This window comes from Cupressus sempervirens, chromosome 9 (genome assembly GCF_028749045.1).
Source record: "Cupressus sempervirens isolate cs-2001-9-10 chromosome 9, ASM2874904v1, whole genome shotgun sequence".
Classification (NCBI taxonomy): Eukaryota; Viridiplantae; Streptophyta; class Pinopsida; order Cupressales; family Cupressaceae; genus Cupressus; species Cupressus sempervirens.
The window spans coordinates 529,313,345-529,334,301 of record NC_143126.1 but is presented as its reverse complement, the minus strand read 5'-3'; the positions used below and the strand labels follow the sequence as shown (position 1 = coordinate 529,334,301).

General features: G+C 35.0%; 2 protein-coding genes across 4 annotated transcripts in view; one reads left to right on the top strand and one right to left on the bottom strand.

Annotated features, from left to right (window-relative positions):
• NRPC1 (nuclear RNA polymerase C1) overlaps positions 1-20,957 on the bottom strand; it is a 309,786-nt gene that overhangs the window by 78,377 nt on the left and 210,452 nt on the right. For all 3 annotated transcript variants that reach the window (XM_089800899.1, XM_089800897.1, XM_089800898.1), the window contains exons 19-22: positions 5,622-5,825; positions 5,185-5,454; positions 2,584-2,731; positions 882-1,033 (exon numbers count right to left, since the gene is read on the bottom strand). In XM_089800899.1, coding sequence (XP_089657025.1) covers positions 882-1,033; positions 2,584-2,731; positions 5,185-5,454; positions 5,622-5,825 — 774 coding nt within the window. The remainder of the gene's footprint in view (positions 1-881; positions 1,034-2,583; positions 2,732-5,184; positions 5,455-5,621; positions 5,826-20,957) is intronic.
• On the top strand, positions 8,308-12,085 carry LOC149539677 (uncharacterized). The gene is made up of 6 exons (XM_089800267.1): positions 8,308-8,618; positions 8,734-8,886; positions 9,028-9,428; positions 9,566-9,971; positions 10,106-10,522; positions 11,895-12,085. Exons 1-6 carry the CDS (start codon positions 8,405-8,407, stop codon positions 12,083-12,085), a joined length of 1,782 nt encoding a protein of 593 aa, XP_089656393.1. The 5' UTR covers positions 8,308-8,404.

Below are 20,957 nucleotides of genomic sequence, written 5' to 3'. Positions count from 1 at the left end.
CTTATCCAATGAGAACAAACAAGCTTCCTGTTGCACATAATGCCTTGTGGCCTATTAGTTGCATCACATCTGCGTAGAGTCCAAAGAAATGGTGGGATGTAAAACATAAGGAGCCTCAACAATTTGATGACCATAAGTTATAGAGAAAATTGGATGGAATCACCCTGCCCAATGAGGATAAAATTCCTTGCAGAAATTCTAATGATGTGGAGTACCCAAATATCTAATGAACAATCGTGACTTTGTTTTTGAGGTTGTTGCCCAACAAAAACACATTATGGACATCTCTTTTTGGCATCCCATTCTGTCTTTTTTATGTCTGTCATTTCTAGACTCTGATTGACATTTTGAATCTCCAAATTAATTCCAAATTTTGGCTACTGTAATATTCAAATGATAGCTTTAATTGCTATAACTTGTAGTTGTCAATTACTTGTGCCCTCTTTTCTCAATTATGTATTTACTATCTAAGTTTGTGCATTGCGTTAAATCTTGTTATTGTGATTATAACCCAACCAGTTCCCAAAATTCAAGAAAACAATTTGGTATCTCCAAAACTTAGAGAACAACAGAAATACCAAAATCAATATTTTCTCATTTTTTATGAATATTATCATTTATTAAATAACATGGCAAAAAAAGCATACTATGAAACATTTTCCAACATGTCTTACAATTGAAAGAGTTTGCAAGTCACACGGAAATCTAAACAGTAAAAATAAGAACTAAAGTAAAATAATTTTCTTTAAAGAAAGCAAATGCAAATGTTACAGTGTCATGCTCTAACACATTTCATGACATATAAATATAATTATGCTATACAAAAGTTATTAAAACTGAATTTTAAATTAAAATCAGCAATACAAAATGAGTATCAGTACCTCGCCAAGTACAGTTTTCTCAATCCGACCTTTTACTATGCGTGCGACTTTTACATCACTTTCACATTTGAGCTTTGCTTCTATAATAGGAGTACTTATATTCTTTGCAGCATTTATAATCTCCTTGATCCGAGGAACTCCCAGAGTGATATCTAATAATTTGTTAAGGCATAAAATGAAATATGTTTGTGTGCATTCTTATCCTACAAAAAATCTTTAATAAACCAAAGTTCTAGCATCACAATAGAACAGTATACCTTATGAACAAGATGCATTTTACCTGTAAATATGTTTGTTGCAATCACAAAGAACCTTGATCCAATTCACTTAAAAGAGGAAATCATTATCATACATACTAGAATTATATGCAAGAAGTTGCGTAAACCTAGCTCTAAGCATGACACAATCATCCATTTTCAAAATAATTATTAAGAGCCTCAATCATAACAAGATTACAAGAAGCTTCCTGGCAGTCCTGACAGTATGAGATATATATTTTGAAAACAGAGATGTTTCATTTTGAGAATTAACCTTGTCTCTGCAAGTTTGTTGGGAAATGGATAATTTTTAAGGTCCTTATACCACAAAAATTGGAAAACTACAAGTGGTTTGTCAACTCCAAAGGGAACGTGAACTTTGCAAAAAGATAACACAAGGCTTTTCTGATCTTGTCATAGCTGCAAAATTTCTTTCCTTGAGTGTATGCAAAACACTGAATGGTTGTAATCACTATCATACAGCAATTATTCAAATGTTTCCAAAAGGAGAGTTTAAATATGCCCTGAAGGTGATGTCACTAATCAATCATTAAGAAGTTAAGAACATAGGAACCTGAATTGAGAGTAGATTACTGCTGATATTTCTTCCACTATTTTGATGAATATCTATGTTCAAAATGCCATTAAAGTAAAATCTCACACCAGAAATTAAGAATTACCTAGTCATCACTCCTAATACGTTTGCAGACCTTTTCTTCGAGTATAATATTCTTGCATAAAGAGTTGGGTGTCAACTCTCAACTGCACAAGCCATATTCTTCTTACACTATAGGTTTTATGGAAAAACTAAACTGCATAAGTTTATATCAAGCACATTACAACTAAAATATGCAAACACAGTGATGGGTGTCACACAAAGGTGTACCATATAAGCACAATAGGAATGGTGGGAGTGCTGCAATCACTGGATGGTATTCTTGAAAACCCTAATAATGACATTGCAACATGAAGATGACAAATTACAAAGAAAATGTTACTCAACCTTGACATGCTCAAATGAAAAGTCTTGCTCCCTCTAAATGCAATTGTTTCTATTATGTACTATTATGTCAGCGTTACTTTGCTAAAATGATCACATCAAACTTTTCTGGGAGGTTGCTAAAGAATCTTCAACAATAAGGCTCCAATTTGCTTGGAAATAGCTGTTACCTTACTCCTGTAATGACAATCTTGTCAAAAATGAGCAAAACTAGCACTCACATCAACCAACTGGAAACTGATTGATTGTATTTATAAATGGCATTTATCAACTCATTCAATATATGAATAATAAGATATTTAATAACAAAGAAAACTTTGCACAAAATCCCTGCTTCATTAGCAATAAGATTCAAACTAAGAGTGACGAAATTTCAGTTCAAATATAAAACAACACATTCAAACAGACGAGCCAAATTGGATGCATAATTAGTTTACAAGGATACTCATACTTGCCACTCCAGCAAAGTGAAAAGTCTTCAAAGTCATTTGTGTGCCAGGTTCTCCAATACTTTGAGCTCCAATAGCTCCAACTGCAGCTCCGGCTTCCATTTTTTTCAAATGGTAGCGTTTAATGCATGTTTCAATGAACACCTACAAACCAAAAGCAAGCATTAACTGTACTTTAGAAGAATGAAAACTTAGATTAATAATTTTTAGAGTCCTTATAAAACATAGGTAAAAAATACATTTTCTCTAGAGTGCACTAAAGAGAAAATACCATGAGCACATGAAAAAATATTAGACAACCACCTCCAATGAAGACATTATGACCTTTCACCAAGCTGGAGCACTTAATGCCAAGATGATTCAAGCTCCAAAGTCAATAGGCATAACTCAAACAAAATTACCCCAAGCAAGCACTAGGAATGTTTCCCTTGGTACACCAAAGCAAAATATTGCCCTAAATGTGGTCAAACATATACCAAGCATATGGCATCAAGCAAGCCAAAGCCAACACCATATAACATGTCCCTAGCTCAGCCTCAAAAGATGAAAACATGTTGTAAACCTATAATGGCAATCCCACAAGTAGATCTTGACAGGCTGATGAAAACACCCTAATACATAGAATCTTGCTAATATGAAGATTCTTGATAATAGTATTATAGGTCGTTGAAAGGACAAATGATTGACAAGCTGGATGGTCTTGTTGAGGTGTTGGAAAACAATTTACAAGTCGGAAAATTCGAGAATTATGTAGGCACCCGTTTCCCTTTTCGGCAAATCAATCCTAAATTAGTGCCTTGTGTCTCTGGTGAAACTTGCTGATTTCGTGACATTTTGACAGCAACAGATATGCCAATAAGATTTATTTCTTGGTCAAAGATGACAAAAGGCATTCTTAGGTGAATGTAGACAACAAGCCTAGGCGTATTTTGAAGTTGAGTCACTGTTTGCTGCCAAATCCAAATTAATTCTGTGTGTGCTTGTAAGAGATTGATGAAAGTAAATCTTATAGGTGTGTTGGATAATGCATTGGAGAATTTTAATGAGAAGGCATTCCGCTACCAAAGGATTTTATGTGGTGCATATGCATGGGCATGAGGTGACAAAATATCCCATTATTCAGTATCTGGATCCGTCAGTGGCCACCCCACAAGAGACAAATGATGAACTGCAATATGTCCTCCTTAAGTTCATGTCAGGTCGGGAAGAGGAAGAAAAGGACAGGTGGCTTCAAAGGTATATCAAGGAGGAAGGTTTGATGGGATTTGACAGAGAGATGGCAAACTGAGATGGAGAGTGATAAGAGTGGAGATGTTGGAAGGGTTAATGGCAAGCATGTTACGTAGAAGAGAACTCGCCAGACTCATCGAGGTCGCCGGTGATACTGGAGGACCATTCAAATTGCAGCTCTGGTTTTATTTACAAAGCTCGGCTTCTCTGGTAAAAAGAAAAATAAATAGCTTATTCTAGGTCTGGTTTTCATTGGGGTTTCTAAATTTTTTGTAACGAACTGCAGTATGCTCCATTTTGTGACAGGAGCTTGTTATTTCAGTAATTATGTACCCATTCATGGCAATGTCTGGGCACTCAATTTTGTCCCGAGAGTTATGTTACAATAGCTAATACTCTATTACAATAGTCTCTGTTTGTGTTTGGGTGTAATGGGTCACTCTGTAGCCTGTGGCTAACGATTTTATGTTGCCCCTTGATCAACAACAAATATACTATGTATATTTTCAATTTTTAAATATATCAGGTTCAGCCCCTTTACCTGCTTTCGCCTATTAAAATAGTATAGGTTGTTTGGTATTGATATGCATGTCATATATCTTGTCTCCTCACTTTTGTGCCCATTTCATGCGATGTTGATACCTGCTCATGGTTCAAAATTTTGCATGCTCACTCGCAGACCTAAATAATTGCTTGCATCTGGTACGGGAAATATTATTGGAGAGAAGCAAACATGAGTTTGCTTGGCATTTACATATTTTTACTATTAGCAAGGAGGCTGAAAGGTAATACATATTGACTATCGATCAAATCAACACTAGGCCATTGGGACTTCATTCCAAACAATGGAACAGCACCCCTAGTCATATACTAATAGACAAGTCTGCAGCAACAGCGGAAACAATGCCACTTATGGTATAGAAATTAATACAAGAGGCACCAGATCACAGCAGTAGAGAGTCTTATATGAATATTCAAATTCTGAGATTCCCTTCACTCATGGTGTCATATGGAAGAGGAAAATTCATAGCATAGAAATTATCACCCTAGGTCTGGTCTGTGTGCATTGTGTGCCTACATTTCTATACACTGTTTCAAGTGTAAGGGAAGAGATCCTTCAGCAGGCTATATCATATGTAAATTACCTTTCTGCCATAAGTGAGCCTCTAATTCAAAGGAAAATTGCAAGATATGACAAAAAAATCTACGAATGTTTAAAAAACAGTATGGAAAACATACTTAAAGGAATAAGTCTACAATTTTAAAAAATAAAGGAATAGGACTAGAAAAGTATCCCAGTCCAGTCAAATATGGGCATTGTGCAACAACAATATTTAGATGCAATTATGCTTACATAATATCCTTACCTCAAATTGACGCGCTGTTAATCCAGATATCTCTGCTGCTATTCTTTCTAGAACAGAAAGATTCTCTGCATCAGTGGCATCCAGGGATAATCCAAGCACAGATCTAGTTTTTCTAATAGAATCAGCACACTTTTGAAAAAATTCTAATAGTGCAATCTTGAATTTGTAACATTCTTCTGTCTGCAGGTCATCCATTTCTAGTCTTTCTTCCACTTTCCTTAAAATCTCAGATACAGATAAAGCGCGTGATCCCCTAGCAGGACAAATAGCCTGCACAAATTTACCAAGGGTGTACACAGATGATTTATCAATCCAATATAAGTTCACAACCCATTGAAACTCGCTGCTAAAACATAAGCATCTTAGTGAATTTGGAAACTATTTCAATGAAACTTCCGAGTTATTTTTCTCTCAGACTAGTTCATTAGACTACTAACCTTTGTCTTCATTAGTAGCCTTTCTAGGTTCAGGGGAGCGCCATCATTTCCTTCCATATTAACAGGGTCCATGCCATCATCCCCATAAAGAAATTGAACAACCCCACCACTTGCATTACGTACTGTACCATCATAGTGTGTAGAGAGGTCCTCCAAAGCTTTCATCAACCTTCTAGACATATATCCTGTCTCAGCTGTTTTGACCTGACAAAGTATTTTGTAATGTTCTTAGAACCAATACCAATAGAAAATACGGCAAGCAATGTTTCATTCCTATGTTTTCAATCCGTCCAAAGGGTAGGTTTTTTAAATGTACAAATGGATATTCCATGTCATACCCCTACAGTGCTTGTTACATTTTTACTAAGTTGCCAGTTCCAATTCTGGTATGGATGCAGGTTTGAGATTCAGGTTCGAAATTTGTCAAAAAAAAATTGTGTTGGGTTCAGATTCGTTGTTTGTCTGTACAAAAACATCTTTTTTAAAATATACATGTGTTTGTATATATATGCAACTGCCAACAACAAATAAGTCCATACATCACCATGCTAATAGTAAAGCAACATAGCAAAATAGACCACCATATCTATGTTTCAGTTCAATAGGATATTACTTGAATCATTTAGCCATGCATACAACTGATATACTTGCTTGGTCACATGCATGGAAAATATTTCCATATCAAGGGGACAGTTTGAGAAGGAAAGGAATTGTCAAAAGAAAAGTACAGTTATCTGAATTTTTATTTTGTATTGGTTAGAGAATTTTCTAACCAGGCTAGATCAAAAGTAGAGATTCAAAATTTAAGCCCTAGATTCAAAGATATCATATCTTTTTTAAATGAATTCCTCTATAATCATCAATTTGGATGGTACCTATTGTTAATTTGGATTTCCTCTTTAAGCAAGTTCTCATTTGCATTCACAAATGCATAACATATAAACCATCATCTTTTGTCTTTTTAGTGGTCACTTTTAGGGTTGGGAGGATCGAATAGACCAAATTAGGCAAAAAAAACACTTTAAAATGTCTTTAAATTTGTTTTGAGACCAAATTCAGACTAGGTTCAGCCATTGGGCAGCAAATTCTTCAAAATTAATAAGTTTTGAATCTAAGCAATATCATGCTGATTTATTTAAAGTTTTGGACAGTCGTGGCACGGTTTTTAGTGATATACCCCCAAGAAGTGTTAATGTTTGCGGCCTTTACAGCAAAGATCAACAACAAATAATTAAATATGCAAAAGTAAGCCAAGAGTGGCTGCATATTTAATGACAATATAATAATAATAATATGAAATATATTATTTTATTACATAGTTCCAAAAATCGCCATGAAATCGCCGAAATCGCGATAAGATTCATGGCTCCCGATTTTTTTGGAATCGGAAATCGCTGGTGGCGATTTTTTCTTGTGAATCGCCTGAATCGCCAAAATCGGCGATTCATGGCAAAAATCGCCAAAATCGCCATCGTGAATCTCCAGAAATCGGCCGTGGCAGCAAGGATAGAAAGTTCAATTTTTTTAAAAAAACACATGTTTTATTTGCTTTCTAAGTTGACTTTCCTCTTTGTTATAACCCTAAAGAGCCTTCTATTTGCTTAGTATGAGTAGAAGAGAGGAAGAGTGAGAGAGAAGAAGAGAAAAGAGAATCCATAGGTTTCCAACCGGCAAGAAGGAAGAGCACCAAAGAGATCAGAAGTCCATTTGGGGAGGCCATAAATTGCATTGGGAGCATTAAGGAGTCAATATCAACACTCCTCAACTCATTTGCAAGAGGTAAGTGTTGGTTTTTCTTTTGCATGTTAGTGTAGTATGCATTTTTTGTTAAATTTTTTTAGTGTTCATTTGCAAATCTTGAATGTTTTTTATTTTTAGTTTTACTAAATTGCAAACTAGGGTTTGTTGTTTTGTAGTTTTTGTTTATTAGTTGCTAACTTTGATTTTTTACATGAATTTTTTTATTGCAGCAGCCCTTTGCTTTCATTTTCCAATTTCCACAATGGGTAAAAAAGATGAATGCTGGAAATATAATGAAGAGTTTCCTGGGAGAACCAAATATCAAACAAAATGTATATTTTGCAAAGAAAAAATAAATTCGGGAGGTATCTATAGATTGAAATACCACATTGCTGGCATACCTGGCCATGATGTCACAGTTTGCACTCAACAAACCGCTGAGGCAAAACGCTCTTGTTTAGTGACATTAGAAAAAATTGAACAAGACAAGTTGACTAAGAAAATGCAACTTGAAGGGTTAAGAGGTATTGGCTCCCGTGCTCCCACATCCGCAACCGCATCTACATCTGCAAGTGCATCTGCATCAGCTTCCGCATCCGTAGGTTGTGTTGGAGAGGGTTCTTCTAGGCCTCCTTTTCATCCTAGTGCTAGTGCTCATGTGAGTGTTAGTGGTAGTCGGTCTCATACTGAGACAGAGTCCAACACCAACCTATTGCGGCCTAGAGTGCGGAAAAGCAGAATGGATAGTTACTTTGTGCCCCGCACTACTCCTGGCTCCCAACCCACGCTTGAGGGCATGGGTTTGAACAAGGAGATTCATGATGCTGCCAGAAAAGAGATTTGCAAATTCTGGTACTTTTGCAACATTCCATTTATTGCAGCTAGGTAATTGATTCTTTTTTCTTTGTTATCTTCAAAGTTAAAGTTAAAAGTAAAAGTAAAACTTTAATTATATCTACTTGTTTTATGATTTTAGTTTTTGACATCTAAATTTCTAATCAATATCATTATCTATTTGTGACAGGACTCCTTATTGACAAAACATGATAGATGCAGTTACCATTTGTGGTCCGGGGTTTAAAGCCCCAACTGAGGCTGAGTTGAGTGGATACCTCCTGGAGGAAATGGTTGAGGATATGAGGCATGAGCTTGAGGACAACCGAAAGGAGTGGATCGAAAAGGGTTGCACCATCATGACTGATGGTTGGACAAATAGGAGGGGAAGAACACTCCTCAATTTTCTTGTATCCTGTGGAGGTGATTGATCATTCTACTTTCCTACATACATAATTTTGAATCGTGATTGACTATTTCAAATTTTGATTTGTTGATTGCTAATAGTAATTATAATTCGTTGTTTTGTTACTTGTAGGATATACCATGTTCCTCAAATCCATTGATGCTTCTGCTCATGTAAAAAACGCCACATACTTATGTGAGGTTATTGAGGAAGTTATAGCAGAGGTGGGGGAACAACATGTGGTGCAAGTGGTGATGGATAATGCAGCAAGTTATGTTGCTGCAGGTAAACTTTTAACTTTTTAAGTTTTGAAAATAAATTTATTTGAATTTTGAACTTTTTCTAATTCTAACTTAGAATTTCTAAGTTTCCTAAGTTCTAACATGTTTGAAATTTGAATTTCTAATTATCTTAAAATTGTTGTAGGCAAACTTTTGATGGAGAGGCACCCCACCATATTTTGGTCCCCTTGTGCAGCACACTGCCTTGACCTCATGTTGGAGGAAATTGGCAAACTTGAGTGGGTCAAGTCATGTGTGGAAAGGGCAAAAAACATATGTAAGTTTATTTATAATCATTCATTTGTCCTTAGCACAATGAGGAAGTACACAGGAGACAAAGAGTTAGCTCGTCCAGGGATCACGAGGTTTGCCTCGAATTTCATCACCTTGCAGTCCTTGTTGACATCAAGGGATGATTTGAGGAGCATGTTTGTTGGGCGGGAGTGGATTTCATCTTCCTATGCTACGACCACTGCAGGGATAGATGTGGTGGATTGCATATTTGATGATGATGGTTTTTGGAAACCTGCTAGAGAAATACTTAAGGTAATTTTATTGCAATTTAACATTTAATATTTTACAGTTTACTATGCTAATTGTTTAATGATTTAGTTTTACCTTATATTATTGAATTATTCTATGTTTAAGTTTTGACTCAAATTTTTGTTTTACTTTATATGTAGGCCACTGAGCCTCTTGTATCTCTCCTACGAACTGCTGATGGGGAGAAGCCCTCTATGGGCTACATATATGAGGGCATGGATAGGGCCAAGGAGGCCATTAGAGCTCAGTATGCAGGAGTGCAGGAGAAGTATGCCCCTATTTGGGACATCATTGATAGGAGATGGCAGAATCAGCTCCACAGACCCATCCATGCAGCAGCTTACTTTTTGAATTCGGCATTTCATTTCCGTCCTGACTTCAAGGCAGATGAGGAGGTTCTCACCGGATTATATACAGTGATCCAGAGGTTGAGTACTGATGAGGATAGCAGTGCTGCAATTATTGAGCTTGATAAGTTCAATAATAAAGAAGGGCCACTTTTCTCTAGCAGGGTAGCCATAGATGCTCGGGAAACAATACAGCCAGGTAAAAATTAAATAATATATTCAATGTTCATGAATCTAGATTCTAAACTTAAAGTTGATTATGTAATTTTAGAGTTAACTTGTAATTTGTAATTTGTAAATGAGACTAATTATTTTTATTTTCCCTTATTTCAGATAGATGGTGGCAAATGTTTGGGGCCACAACCCCAAAACTTCAAAAAATTGCCATTCGTATTCTGAGTCAGCCAAGCAGCGCTTCTGGATGTGAGCGCAGTTGGTCCATGTTCGAGCACATCCACTCGAAGAGGAGAAACAGGTTGACAGTGCAGAGGTTGAATGATCTTGTCTTCGTTCATTACAACCTCCGTCTTAGGATCAGACAGATTTTGGGCACTGACTCCTCTCCGATCATTCTGGAGGAGATTGATCCAGAATCAGAGTGGCTCACAGAGGTTGTAGATCCAGTCTTCACTGAGGAAGACCGTGCGTGGATTGACCAGGTGGATATAGAGGCTGAGGCAGCTAGAGCACGTTCTTCAGGCATTGGTAGACGCACACGTGCACGCACAGACACAGGCCCTAGCAACATTCGTGAGCTCATCTTATATGCGGGAGATATGGCTCAACAGTCCTCTAGGACCTACATTAGACGCCTTGCTACTAGGCAAACTGGATACTCAGAGGCTGAGGCTGAGGCTGTAGCCGAGCTTGAGGATGATGTTGAGGATGATGATGACTATGAGCCTGAGGCTTGAGCTAGAGCCTTGTTTTTATATTTTGTTTACAGATATTGATACTGAATCATTGATAGACATATGTTTCAAAGTTTCAAACTTTCATGGATCTTCATCTTAGATTCTTACATAAATTTATGATTTGATGTCTTATGGATCATCTTACATACATTCTATGATTTAAATCATTATGATCATTTGATTTCTATTTACTTCAGCTAGCCTACAATTTACATTTTAGAATCTTAGATAACATAGTTACGTATGTGATGGATTTTATGTTTCATGTTTATGTATGTTAAGTTTTAACTTCTATTTGATGATGTTATAGTGTGCTTAAGTTATATTCAATAAAGGGTGCATGAAATAAGTTTTAAATTGTTAAAATCTTTAAATTTAAAGGGTTTTTTCAAATTTGCCGATTCATCGCCGATTCATTGCCGATTCACGATTCGATTCGGCCTTGCCGATTCCGATTCACGTTTCTTTGTTTTATTATATGATAATTCAATTAAGTGGGAAAGCTTAATTGGCCCCAATTAAAGTAGCATGTCTTTTGGAAGACACACCTCTTCATCTCATATATATTATATGTGTTGGGTGGTGAATAAGGAACACAGCAAAACATATTGTGCAAGTAATTATTCACCACTGTTGCACTATACCTCTTCTCTGCCCTAAAATCTGAAAACTTAACATGGTATCAGAGCATAATTCCTTCGTGGGAAGCTTAACCGCTTGAAGGTAGATCCATTCAAATTCACGGGCAAAATCGAACGACACTAATCTTCAATCTGGATTGGGATGCTTAAGCATTTTTATTTTTTATTTTCTGAAACGAAATGAGTCAGAGATAAGCATGGATGAAGTGAACAAATTCATGATAATTTTGTAATCGATAAAAGTCTTTCAATATGAAACGATTGAAGTAGAAGAGTTGACACCTATGAATTCATCAATATACGATGATTCTACATGGTTAATCCAAGTGGAGTTTACAACTAAATAGTGGAGTATTCGTAGAACCATATGCAGCATAGGGAAGGATGCCGCATAGACAAATACTTTTTGATATATTAAACTTTTGAAAGGAAGCGTCAAATAAATACTGGGAATGCTCATGAAAGGTAGCGCCTTTGATTCCATTGCACACATGATTCCAAAACTTAACCTGCTGTGATCTAATTGTACCTGCGTTTGGTTTGAAGAAATCACTGTGCATTCATAAGGGTTGTCGTCACCTCTCAAGGCAGCAATTGACTTAGACAATGCCGTTTTTGCCAGAGGGAAGGTTGTGGGTGATCATGGAGGGCCTGCATCACCTTCTACAAGACCTTTGAACAAATCCCTAGACCTGCAATTTGATATTAGTGGCTTGCTACATGCCCAACAACCATCAGTAAGGGCCAGCGATTATTGATAGAGGGTTTGTGTTAAAACTGGAATTTTGTGGTTGCATGCTACATGCCTGCATTTGAATTTCTTGCGGCCCATGTTTATCAGTTTGAAACCCTGTAGTCACATTTGGGGGCTGCAATCACGAATTGGTGCCTGTGAACTTGATTCTAAAAGCTAGCATTGGAACACTGGCTGTCATTGTCCATTGAACAGCATTAGAGAAGACCCACAAAGATTGCAATAAGCGTTATCAGAATTGAATGGTGATCACCTGCTGAAATTAAATTAATAGCTGGAGTTACAAGTTCTATGTTTTCTTGTGAATTTTATGTAGAAGGTATGAACAATTACTTATTAATATCTTATTAAGATTAGGGAACATACTCAAAGTAAGACATAATGAGGTTAGTTCATAATTATTATTTTGATTTATTTCATTTATGTATATAAGATGGAGAATTATTGAATACATGTAAAATGAAGAGTTCTCTTATGATGTTATATATATAAAGAAAATACATATATTTGTTATTAAATTAATAACATTAACATTCTAAGTATAGTATTCCTAATGTAATAAACCTCTTTTGTATTTATTGTATTTCTATACATAAGAGCTATGTCCCTTGATTTTTTCCTCCGAGAATGTTCTTGCAAGAAAAGGAGGATTGATATAAAAGTGCACAAAGGAAGCCGCCAAATGTCAAAGGGAATCATTTCCAGGAGTATTCGAACATTTCCAGGGGCATTCTAAACATAGCAGAATATTTTTCTATTTAAGGTTGAATGTTAATAGGGATATTACATTGTATTCATTTCTAAGTATGAGTTAAAGAATTAAAAGTGGTTAAACCATTAATTTTGAGATAAATCTAGACTAAGTGACATAAACAGAAAAAATTCTCATGGTTTGATAATGACTCATAACCCCTTAAGAAGTTATCCGTAAACTTTGGGTAGATAATGGGAGGAGACCTTACAATGTACACATTGAGGAGTCCTACCAAAAGTAGTTAAACCTAAACTTCAGAAGGAGTTTATATATGGGCCTACTTTCACCTAGGTTTGCATTATAAACTCCTTTGAGGATTCATATGTATAAGCATTTCTTCTATATATATTTTTATGGGCTATGTATTTAGCCAAGACTATATTTAGCCTAGGCTACATTATTGGTTGCGTTTGTTATGATCATTGGCTATGTTTGTTAGGATTAAACCACGAACAGAAATAACGATTACATGCAAATAAAAATAATATTAAAAAATAATAGGTCACACAGAAAAGAACACAAGACACGAAGATTTAACGTAGTTCACCCAATCCCTGGCTACGTCCACCAAACAGCAAATCCGATATTATTATGATCCAGTGAATAATACTTGATTACAATTTGTAATCCCTTGCAGCTCAATGCCGCCACAAGAACCAATTTTCGCATCACAACTATAAAACAATCCCTAAACCTAAGCTCTTTTATACAAGTATTTTTACCGCTTTAGGGTTATAATTAATAATTACATGTCGGCCCAAAATCTTGATAAAATAGGGCCCCAAAGAATTTATGAAGTATGTACAGTACTTTCCTGATCAGTCACCACAATCTAACAATCTCCCACTTGAGGACTAATCAAACTCCACGCTAAACAACAATCTCCCACTTGGAGACTGATCCTATAGCTATGCCGCTACTCCATGAGACTCCCATTGGATCAAACTCACCCTGGACTCTATTGTTCTTTTATTCATGTTCAGTCTAAAAGACCAACCGAAGCTGAAGAGGAGCTCAGCTTCTCCCTTGTTACTACCTTTGTAAACATATCTGTTGGATTGTCATCTGTATGTATCTTGTCCAACTTTAACTGTCCATCCTCCAAAACTGACCGAATGAAACAACCTCTTTTATTTAGTTGAGTCTATAATTGAGATATTTGGATATTTTGCATGATCATTTATTTGATATGTGAATATAGCATAGACTATATTGTTTGTATGCACATGTGGCTAAATTCATCTATGTGATTATATTTCTTATGATTTGTGGATAGTAGCAATCTACGGTTTGAGTCTTCTCTACTCAAGGATTGAGTACTTGGTGGACTTAATGTCTGAATACTAGTACTCATAGCACTTGGTGAATATCATGTATTTGATATTCGGATACCAGTGCAGATGACATCATGGATTTATTGTTGGATTTAGTACTTGGTGGACTTAATGTCCAAAAACCAGTACGGATGACATCATGGATTTATTGTTGGATTTAGTACTTGGTGGACTTAATGTCCAAAAACTAGTATGGGTGACATCATGGATTTGATGTCAATTGAGTCCTTGTGACTCGTGGATCTTGGATCCATAGGTCGAGTACATGGTGACATCATGGAATTGATGTCAAGAAACCATTACTCAGAGCATTTAGTGAATATCATGGACTTGATATTCGGCCAATGCTTTTGATATCATGGATTTGATATCGGTTGAGTTAGTTAGACTCAAGAGACTAATACTTAAGAGCATATGATGACTTTGAGATCTTTTATAGACTAGAGATTTATTAGTTGATCTTCTTCTCAAGTTCAAGAGGGAGTGTTAATGTCTGTGGCCTTTACAGCAAAGATCAACAAAAAATAATTAAATATGAAAAAGTAAGCCAAGAGTGGCTACATATTTAATAACAATATGATAATAATAATATGAAATATATTATTTTATTATATGATAATTCAATTAAGTGGGAAAGCTTAATTGGCCCCATTTGAAGTGGCATGTCTTTCGGAAGACACACCTCTTCATCTAATTTATATGTGTTGGGTGGTGAATAAGGAACACACCAAAACATATTGTGCAAGTAATTATTCACCACGGTTGCACTATACCTCTTCTCTGCCCTAAAATCTGAAAACTTAACAAGAAGACCTCCTGATAAAGGTTTTGAGCATACTTAAAGATGGTGCAAAACCTGTTATTACCACTTCGTACAGGGATTTATTGGATATGGGGCACATCAAACCAAGTTCAAGCCCATTCCCCAAATTGATTTGTTGTTAGATGAATTGCACAGTGCCATCTATTTTTTAAAAATAGATTTCAAATCAGGATATCATTAGACTAGACTAGACTACACGAGAAAAACAACTTTCCCTTGTCAATATGGGCATTATAAATTCTTCATCATGCATTTTCGTTTAACTAATGTTCCAGACAAAAAAATGTCTTGCATGAACCATATTTTCATGGAAATATCTACGTGTTTTCGTTGCTGATATTGTTATTTATAGTAAAACTTGGGAAGATCGTTTGAAGCACCTTGATAAAGTTTTGGGAATTATGGAATCTCAAACTCTATGCAAAATCTTCCAAATGTAAATTTGAAATGATAGAAATTTTGTATCTCGGACAGATTATTTGAGCTAAGTGTGTACATGTTCATCAAGAAAAGATACAAGAAACTCGAGACTGGCCACCACCACAGGTTATAGAGTTGAGAGGATTCTTTTGGTTATGCAGCTCTTATAGGAGGTCTGTCAGAGGTTTCTCACAGCTTGGAGTTCCACTGACTTATCCTACAAAAAGGGGGCTTTCAAATGGACTCTAGAGGCACAATAGGTATTTGATAAATTAAAGGAAATCATGAGTTCTTGTCCTTTATTTGCACTTTGGGATTTCAGCCAACCATTTGTTTAGGAATGTGATGCATTGGTTGTTGGAATAGGGGCACTATTAATACAACACAAACACCCCATTGCATATGAAAGCAACAAGCTCTGGACCAGTTAAAAAATGTAATCAATTCATAGTAAGGAAATGCTTGCAATTATGCATGCTCTGGCTAAATAGGATCCTTCGCAGAACTTGTGCTCTACTGGGTACCCTCACTAGCAGATCGATCATTCATTTCTCATTTGATTGAACATCTATCTATATCTTTCCTTCATGAAAGTCCTCCATTTAAGGGGAAATCTCCCTAGCCATAATGCTACTTGGAGCTTTCTCCTACATATATTATTTTTCTTCTAATTTCTTTGTAAAGCCATTGCTTCATATAATAAAAATAGCCTTCAAAAGGAGGCAAATGTGGACACTCATCATACTTTCAACATCTTCTATCATTAATTCATCCTAGCTTATTCAATTTTGCATTACCACATTGATGATTAAGTGCACCATATCTACACATTCCACGAGCTAATTAGTTATCTTTAATAAGTTAGCTAATTCTTAATTACTTAATTATTCTTAATTAATTAATTAATTCCCATGGTATCCGCTAACATCAATTTATGTTTAATATATCAATCTTTAACTGATCTATGCACACAATTTAATTTACCTTAATTAATCAATTAACATCTCAACATGCCATATTTAAATCATTTTCAAAAGTCAATCTCTTCCACTCAATGAAAGTCATGCAAGTTTTTCTTTCCTTGAATTATGCTTTGCAAATTCCTAAATTAACACATCAAAATTTATGCAAAACAGTTTTAATCAAAAAAGAAACGAAGTCAACTTTCTAAATCAGGTGAATAATCTCAATAATCATCGCTCCATCCACAAGCCTCTATATATACCTCTCCTTACAAGCCTTAAAATGTACCTCTCCTTTAACAAATTAGGGATCTCATAGTCAATTAATCACAGGTATACAATACAAAGATCTCACATTGTTGTTCAAGAAGTAGAAGCAATGATCTGCTAAAAAAATTGATTATACCCAATTAATCATAAATCCTAGAGCCAACTGATATTTTTCCTGAAAATATCTTGATTCATGAAAATACTGATGACCAAGTTTTAATGACCTTTTTCTATTTTAAGTGCATTAAAATCATATTAAAATCCTTAAAAATGGAAAAATATTAAAATAAAGTAGAGAAATCATTGCAAAATTCATGGAACCCTGCAAAAAACTCACAAAATTGACAAATTACTTAGAAATAGGGTTGATCCTAGGACAAAAGTGAAGTCAAATTTTTCATTTTGTGCTTTTTGTTTTCTTTCCAACATATGGAAAACCCTAAACAGAGGAGCAGGAGGGAGCAATAGTAGTCATCAACCAAATCAGAATGAATCATCCTAAATTGCGGGAGACATCTGAGATAGAGTGAAAGAAGCTAATGCATTTTCTCTAATCTGTGGTTTCTATATTACCCGAGCCCTCTGCAAACCTTGCCCCATGGATCTTTGATGTGATCAAACATATAATTGATATTATGCATTATTATAGAAGGGCCTTTCACGGGGAAGTAGTGAATTCCTATAGTTTATAATCAATATTACAAGATGGTTTCAAATATTAAATTATTCTGATTTTTAAATTATAATTAATATATTTAATTTTATCATTAACAATTGTCTCCAGACTCTCCAACTAAAATAGTAGTTGCCAAAACCAGTGGCTTGCTAATCTTTTACTTCAACTGAACAAATGTCTTTTGTTGAATTCCACCACATTGTCATTATGAAATATAAAGCATTGCAATTGTGGGAATATAATTTCACAAGCATTCTCAAATATTGAACTATCCCTACAAAAACTCTTTGCCTCAATCACAATGAAACTCTTGGATCACTTCAACATCATTCCGGGTTTTAATATATTCTGATTTTGATAAATTCCTAACACTAGTTAGATCGTTGTTTGATAAATTTTGATCTCAGTTACTTGATACATTTTTCTAATATTTGATCTCAGACAACTATTTGGTGACTTCCCTTTTTGAAAGTCTGATAAGTTTTGATCTCAGTTACATCATAGACTTAGCTAATATTTGGTCTCAGACATATACAGCTATTTATCTCAGACTTTGAATATTTGCCCATGCAATCAATGATATGAATATAAACGACAAAATCTATTTTCTTCATTTCAAGGGTTCAATTCTATTTTATTGGCTCTCTATCTCTGTACACAAAGGAAATGCCCGAGTTTTTTTTTTTTTTTTGTAAGTTACTTTTTTACTACAAATTTTTAGGTTTTTTTATTTAGTGTTTACTTTTTAACTGTCAGTGTAAGATTTTTCAAAATATCTTATAATTTTGGTTTGCCAATTAATTCCCCAAATGAGACTACATTCATAGGCATGAGCAAATCTTATTCTCAGAAAGGAAAGCGCCCAAATGTAGGCTTGCTTCATGCTTTTAGTTTAGAGTTTAAATTCAACTTATTGTGTTTTGAATTCTTATTATCATTCATAAATCCATCTGCTGGGTTTCCACAAAAAAATAAAAGGGAAAAGTATCACTCACTTTGAGCTCATAAAAACACTTTGAGTTGGTGGCAATTCTTATTATAATTACTACTAAGCCATAAACTCTTTTGTTTGACTTGTAAACATGACTGGATTGGAAACAATAAGTTCCAAAAGTATAGAAAAATAAGATCACCATGGTTGCACAGGTACACATACCCAAACCCTTGGTACATGTACAAGGTACAGTACGCATATCCCATACCAGGTACTTATCTGGGTATGTACCATGCAGCTGGAAATGCCATGTCAGCTCACAATTTTTTCCCCCTTGAAAAATGTTAAAAAAAGACTGCCACATAGATTAAGATGTCTGATTTCTGTTTCAGTTTGTCATTTCCTATTAGCTTCTTGTTTATCAAGCTGAATTCAATGTGTAATCAGTTTAAAACTTTGATACAATATTGATTAACAGTAAACTACTAAACTTTTACTGATTTCCGCTGTTCAAGTTAGAACTAAAAGTTTATCACTTGCAATATGCCGTTACAAGATTTATGATCTTGTTGTTCATACTTAAAGTTTGCCTTTTTTGTTATGCATCTAAAGTTTAAACATTCAGATAATATATCATGACTCGTGACTCATATTTTCAGATTTTCTATAAAATATCAAAATTATATTTAAAAAAATTAGGCATACCCACATACCCCCTGATGGAGCTCAAATTTTCTTGCAAATTTTGACTTCCATTTAAGTAATAATACTAGAGTTTCAAGAGGATAAAGTATTGTCACATTCAAATACCAGTGCATAGATCTCCACTCAGGAATTCTTCCAGCATTATATACCAAAATATATCTCAGGCCTACACAATTCACTCTAGATAATGCCCAGCCTTAGTAATCTTGTTGCAGCTACCTAATGATTAAACTTCATTGAGATTCAGGAAAGATAATTATGATGATACACAACATGTGATCCTATAAAGAGATCATAAACTTGTCCAGCTTATCATTTTTTAACATAATGTGAAGACAGAGACAGTAGGAGATCAGACCAAAGGATGTGACTCCAAACATAACAGATTTGTCCCTTCTATATTTATCAGCTATACATGGTTCTATTGGGTCCAAGTACAACACCCAGCCAGCAACATGAATATCGATAGTAGATGGATACACAATGTTGGGAAATAACGACAGGCAGATGGGAATATTGTATAGCACAAACGATATAGAAGGAGCCAATGTCTACAGTAACACATCGACAAAGAATTAACAGGAAAGATTGGGCCACTAGTGCATATCATGCCTGACCAAAGAAGGATGTTTGAGCGTGAGTGATAGCGATCACGCAATGGAAATATACATATGCATTGAGTTCCTTTCAAACGCCTTGTTGTTCTGAATAATACATGTCATGCGATTATGTTACAAAATGCTACCGGGAGTTTTGGACGCTGAATATTTGCATTGAACGCCTACAGGAATTATTTAAACATGAAAGGCACGATATGTTTTGAATAATTAAAGTCTTTAAAAAATCTTGTTTAAGGCTATGATTATGTTGGAGGAGGAATGAATCGCAGGCTCTATTCATCGATCTTACCCAACATCTCGCAGATGCAAGAAGCCAATTCTGAAGTGTGAAGGTAGAGAATAAACGAATGACTGAGCAACACGTCCTACACAACATAATGTTTTCGAATGCACATAACCAATGAAGAAACATTACAAATATAAAGATTTGTGATTAATTCGTAAAAAGGAAAATAATAGATGCACAACAAAACATTTATTAAGAGATTAAAGTCATTAAAAGTCATAGTTAGGACTATGTTAGAGAAGGATTATTTAAATAAAGAGGTGCAATTAGGCAAGATAGAGGTCACGACTTTAGAACAAGATAGGATATAAATATGAGTTTATTATTTCAGATAGATCATTATAATATATACGAACATTCATTCAAATATTGAGAAAAGGCATTTTATATTTATTGTACGGAGGGATAAGGGTTCAGTATGATTTTGTAATAAAGTTCCATTATTTTATTATTATAAAATTATTTTATTTTAATAATAAAATAAAATGTCTTTTGTTTACCTTTAATGGCGTGGAGATTTAAAACTGCAGGCAAATTGTCCTTCAAAAATATATTTTAAAATTCTACATATGATTTTGTTATCAGATAAGTGGACATGGTCGATTAAGCATTTTAAATTTGATCATCACAGGTGTTGTGAAATATTTAATTATTTCCACAGCTGTGTCCAGTTTGTCTCAGTGGAGTTAAATTTCAATCAGGACTAATTTAAGATTGCATCATAATTGGTCTGTCGCATCTAGATTATCAAAATTATTGGTAGTACAAATGCATTGAACATTATGAAGTTGTATTTACAAATTCTCCGAAGTTGACTCTATCGCCCGGATAAGGGAAGGCACTGGTCTTTTTATTGAAGTCAGAAAATCTATATATTCCTCCTGCAAACATCAAATTTATTATTATTCAATTATTCAAAACATTTAATCATTATCCAACATTTTAGTTTCATTCTGATCAAGTTCAAGGACCTTGCCAGCCGAGGAACTCGCAAAGTTTAAATTCGCTATAGAAAACCCTTGAATTGTGTAGTCAGTGTTCAAGGTGAAGGTTTACCCGCCTGGGTGTAGCGGAGCCCGAAATGCAGGGGAA

Bases quoted from the DNA above. Each gene is read 5' to 3' on its own strand.
- LOC149539677 (XM_089800267.1), top strand. From the start codon at position 8,405: ATGATAGATGCAGTTACCATTTGTGGTCCGGGGTTTAAAGCCCCAACT. The intron at 8,887-9,027 runs GTAAACTTTTAA...AAATTGTTGTAG, and splicing joins AGCAAGTTATGTTGCTGCAG to GCAAACTTTTGATGGAGAGG. The intron at 10,523-11,894 runs GTGAGCTCATCT...TGCATTCATAAG, and splicing joins CACAGGCCCTAGCAACATTC to GGTTGTCGTCACCTCTCAAG.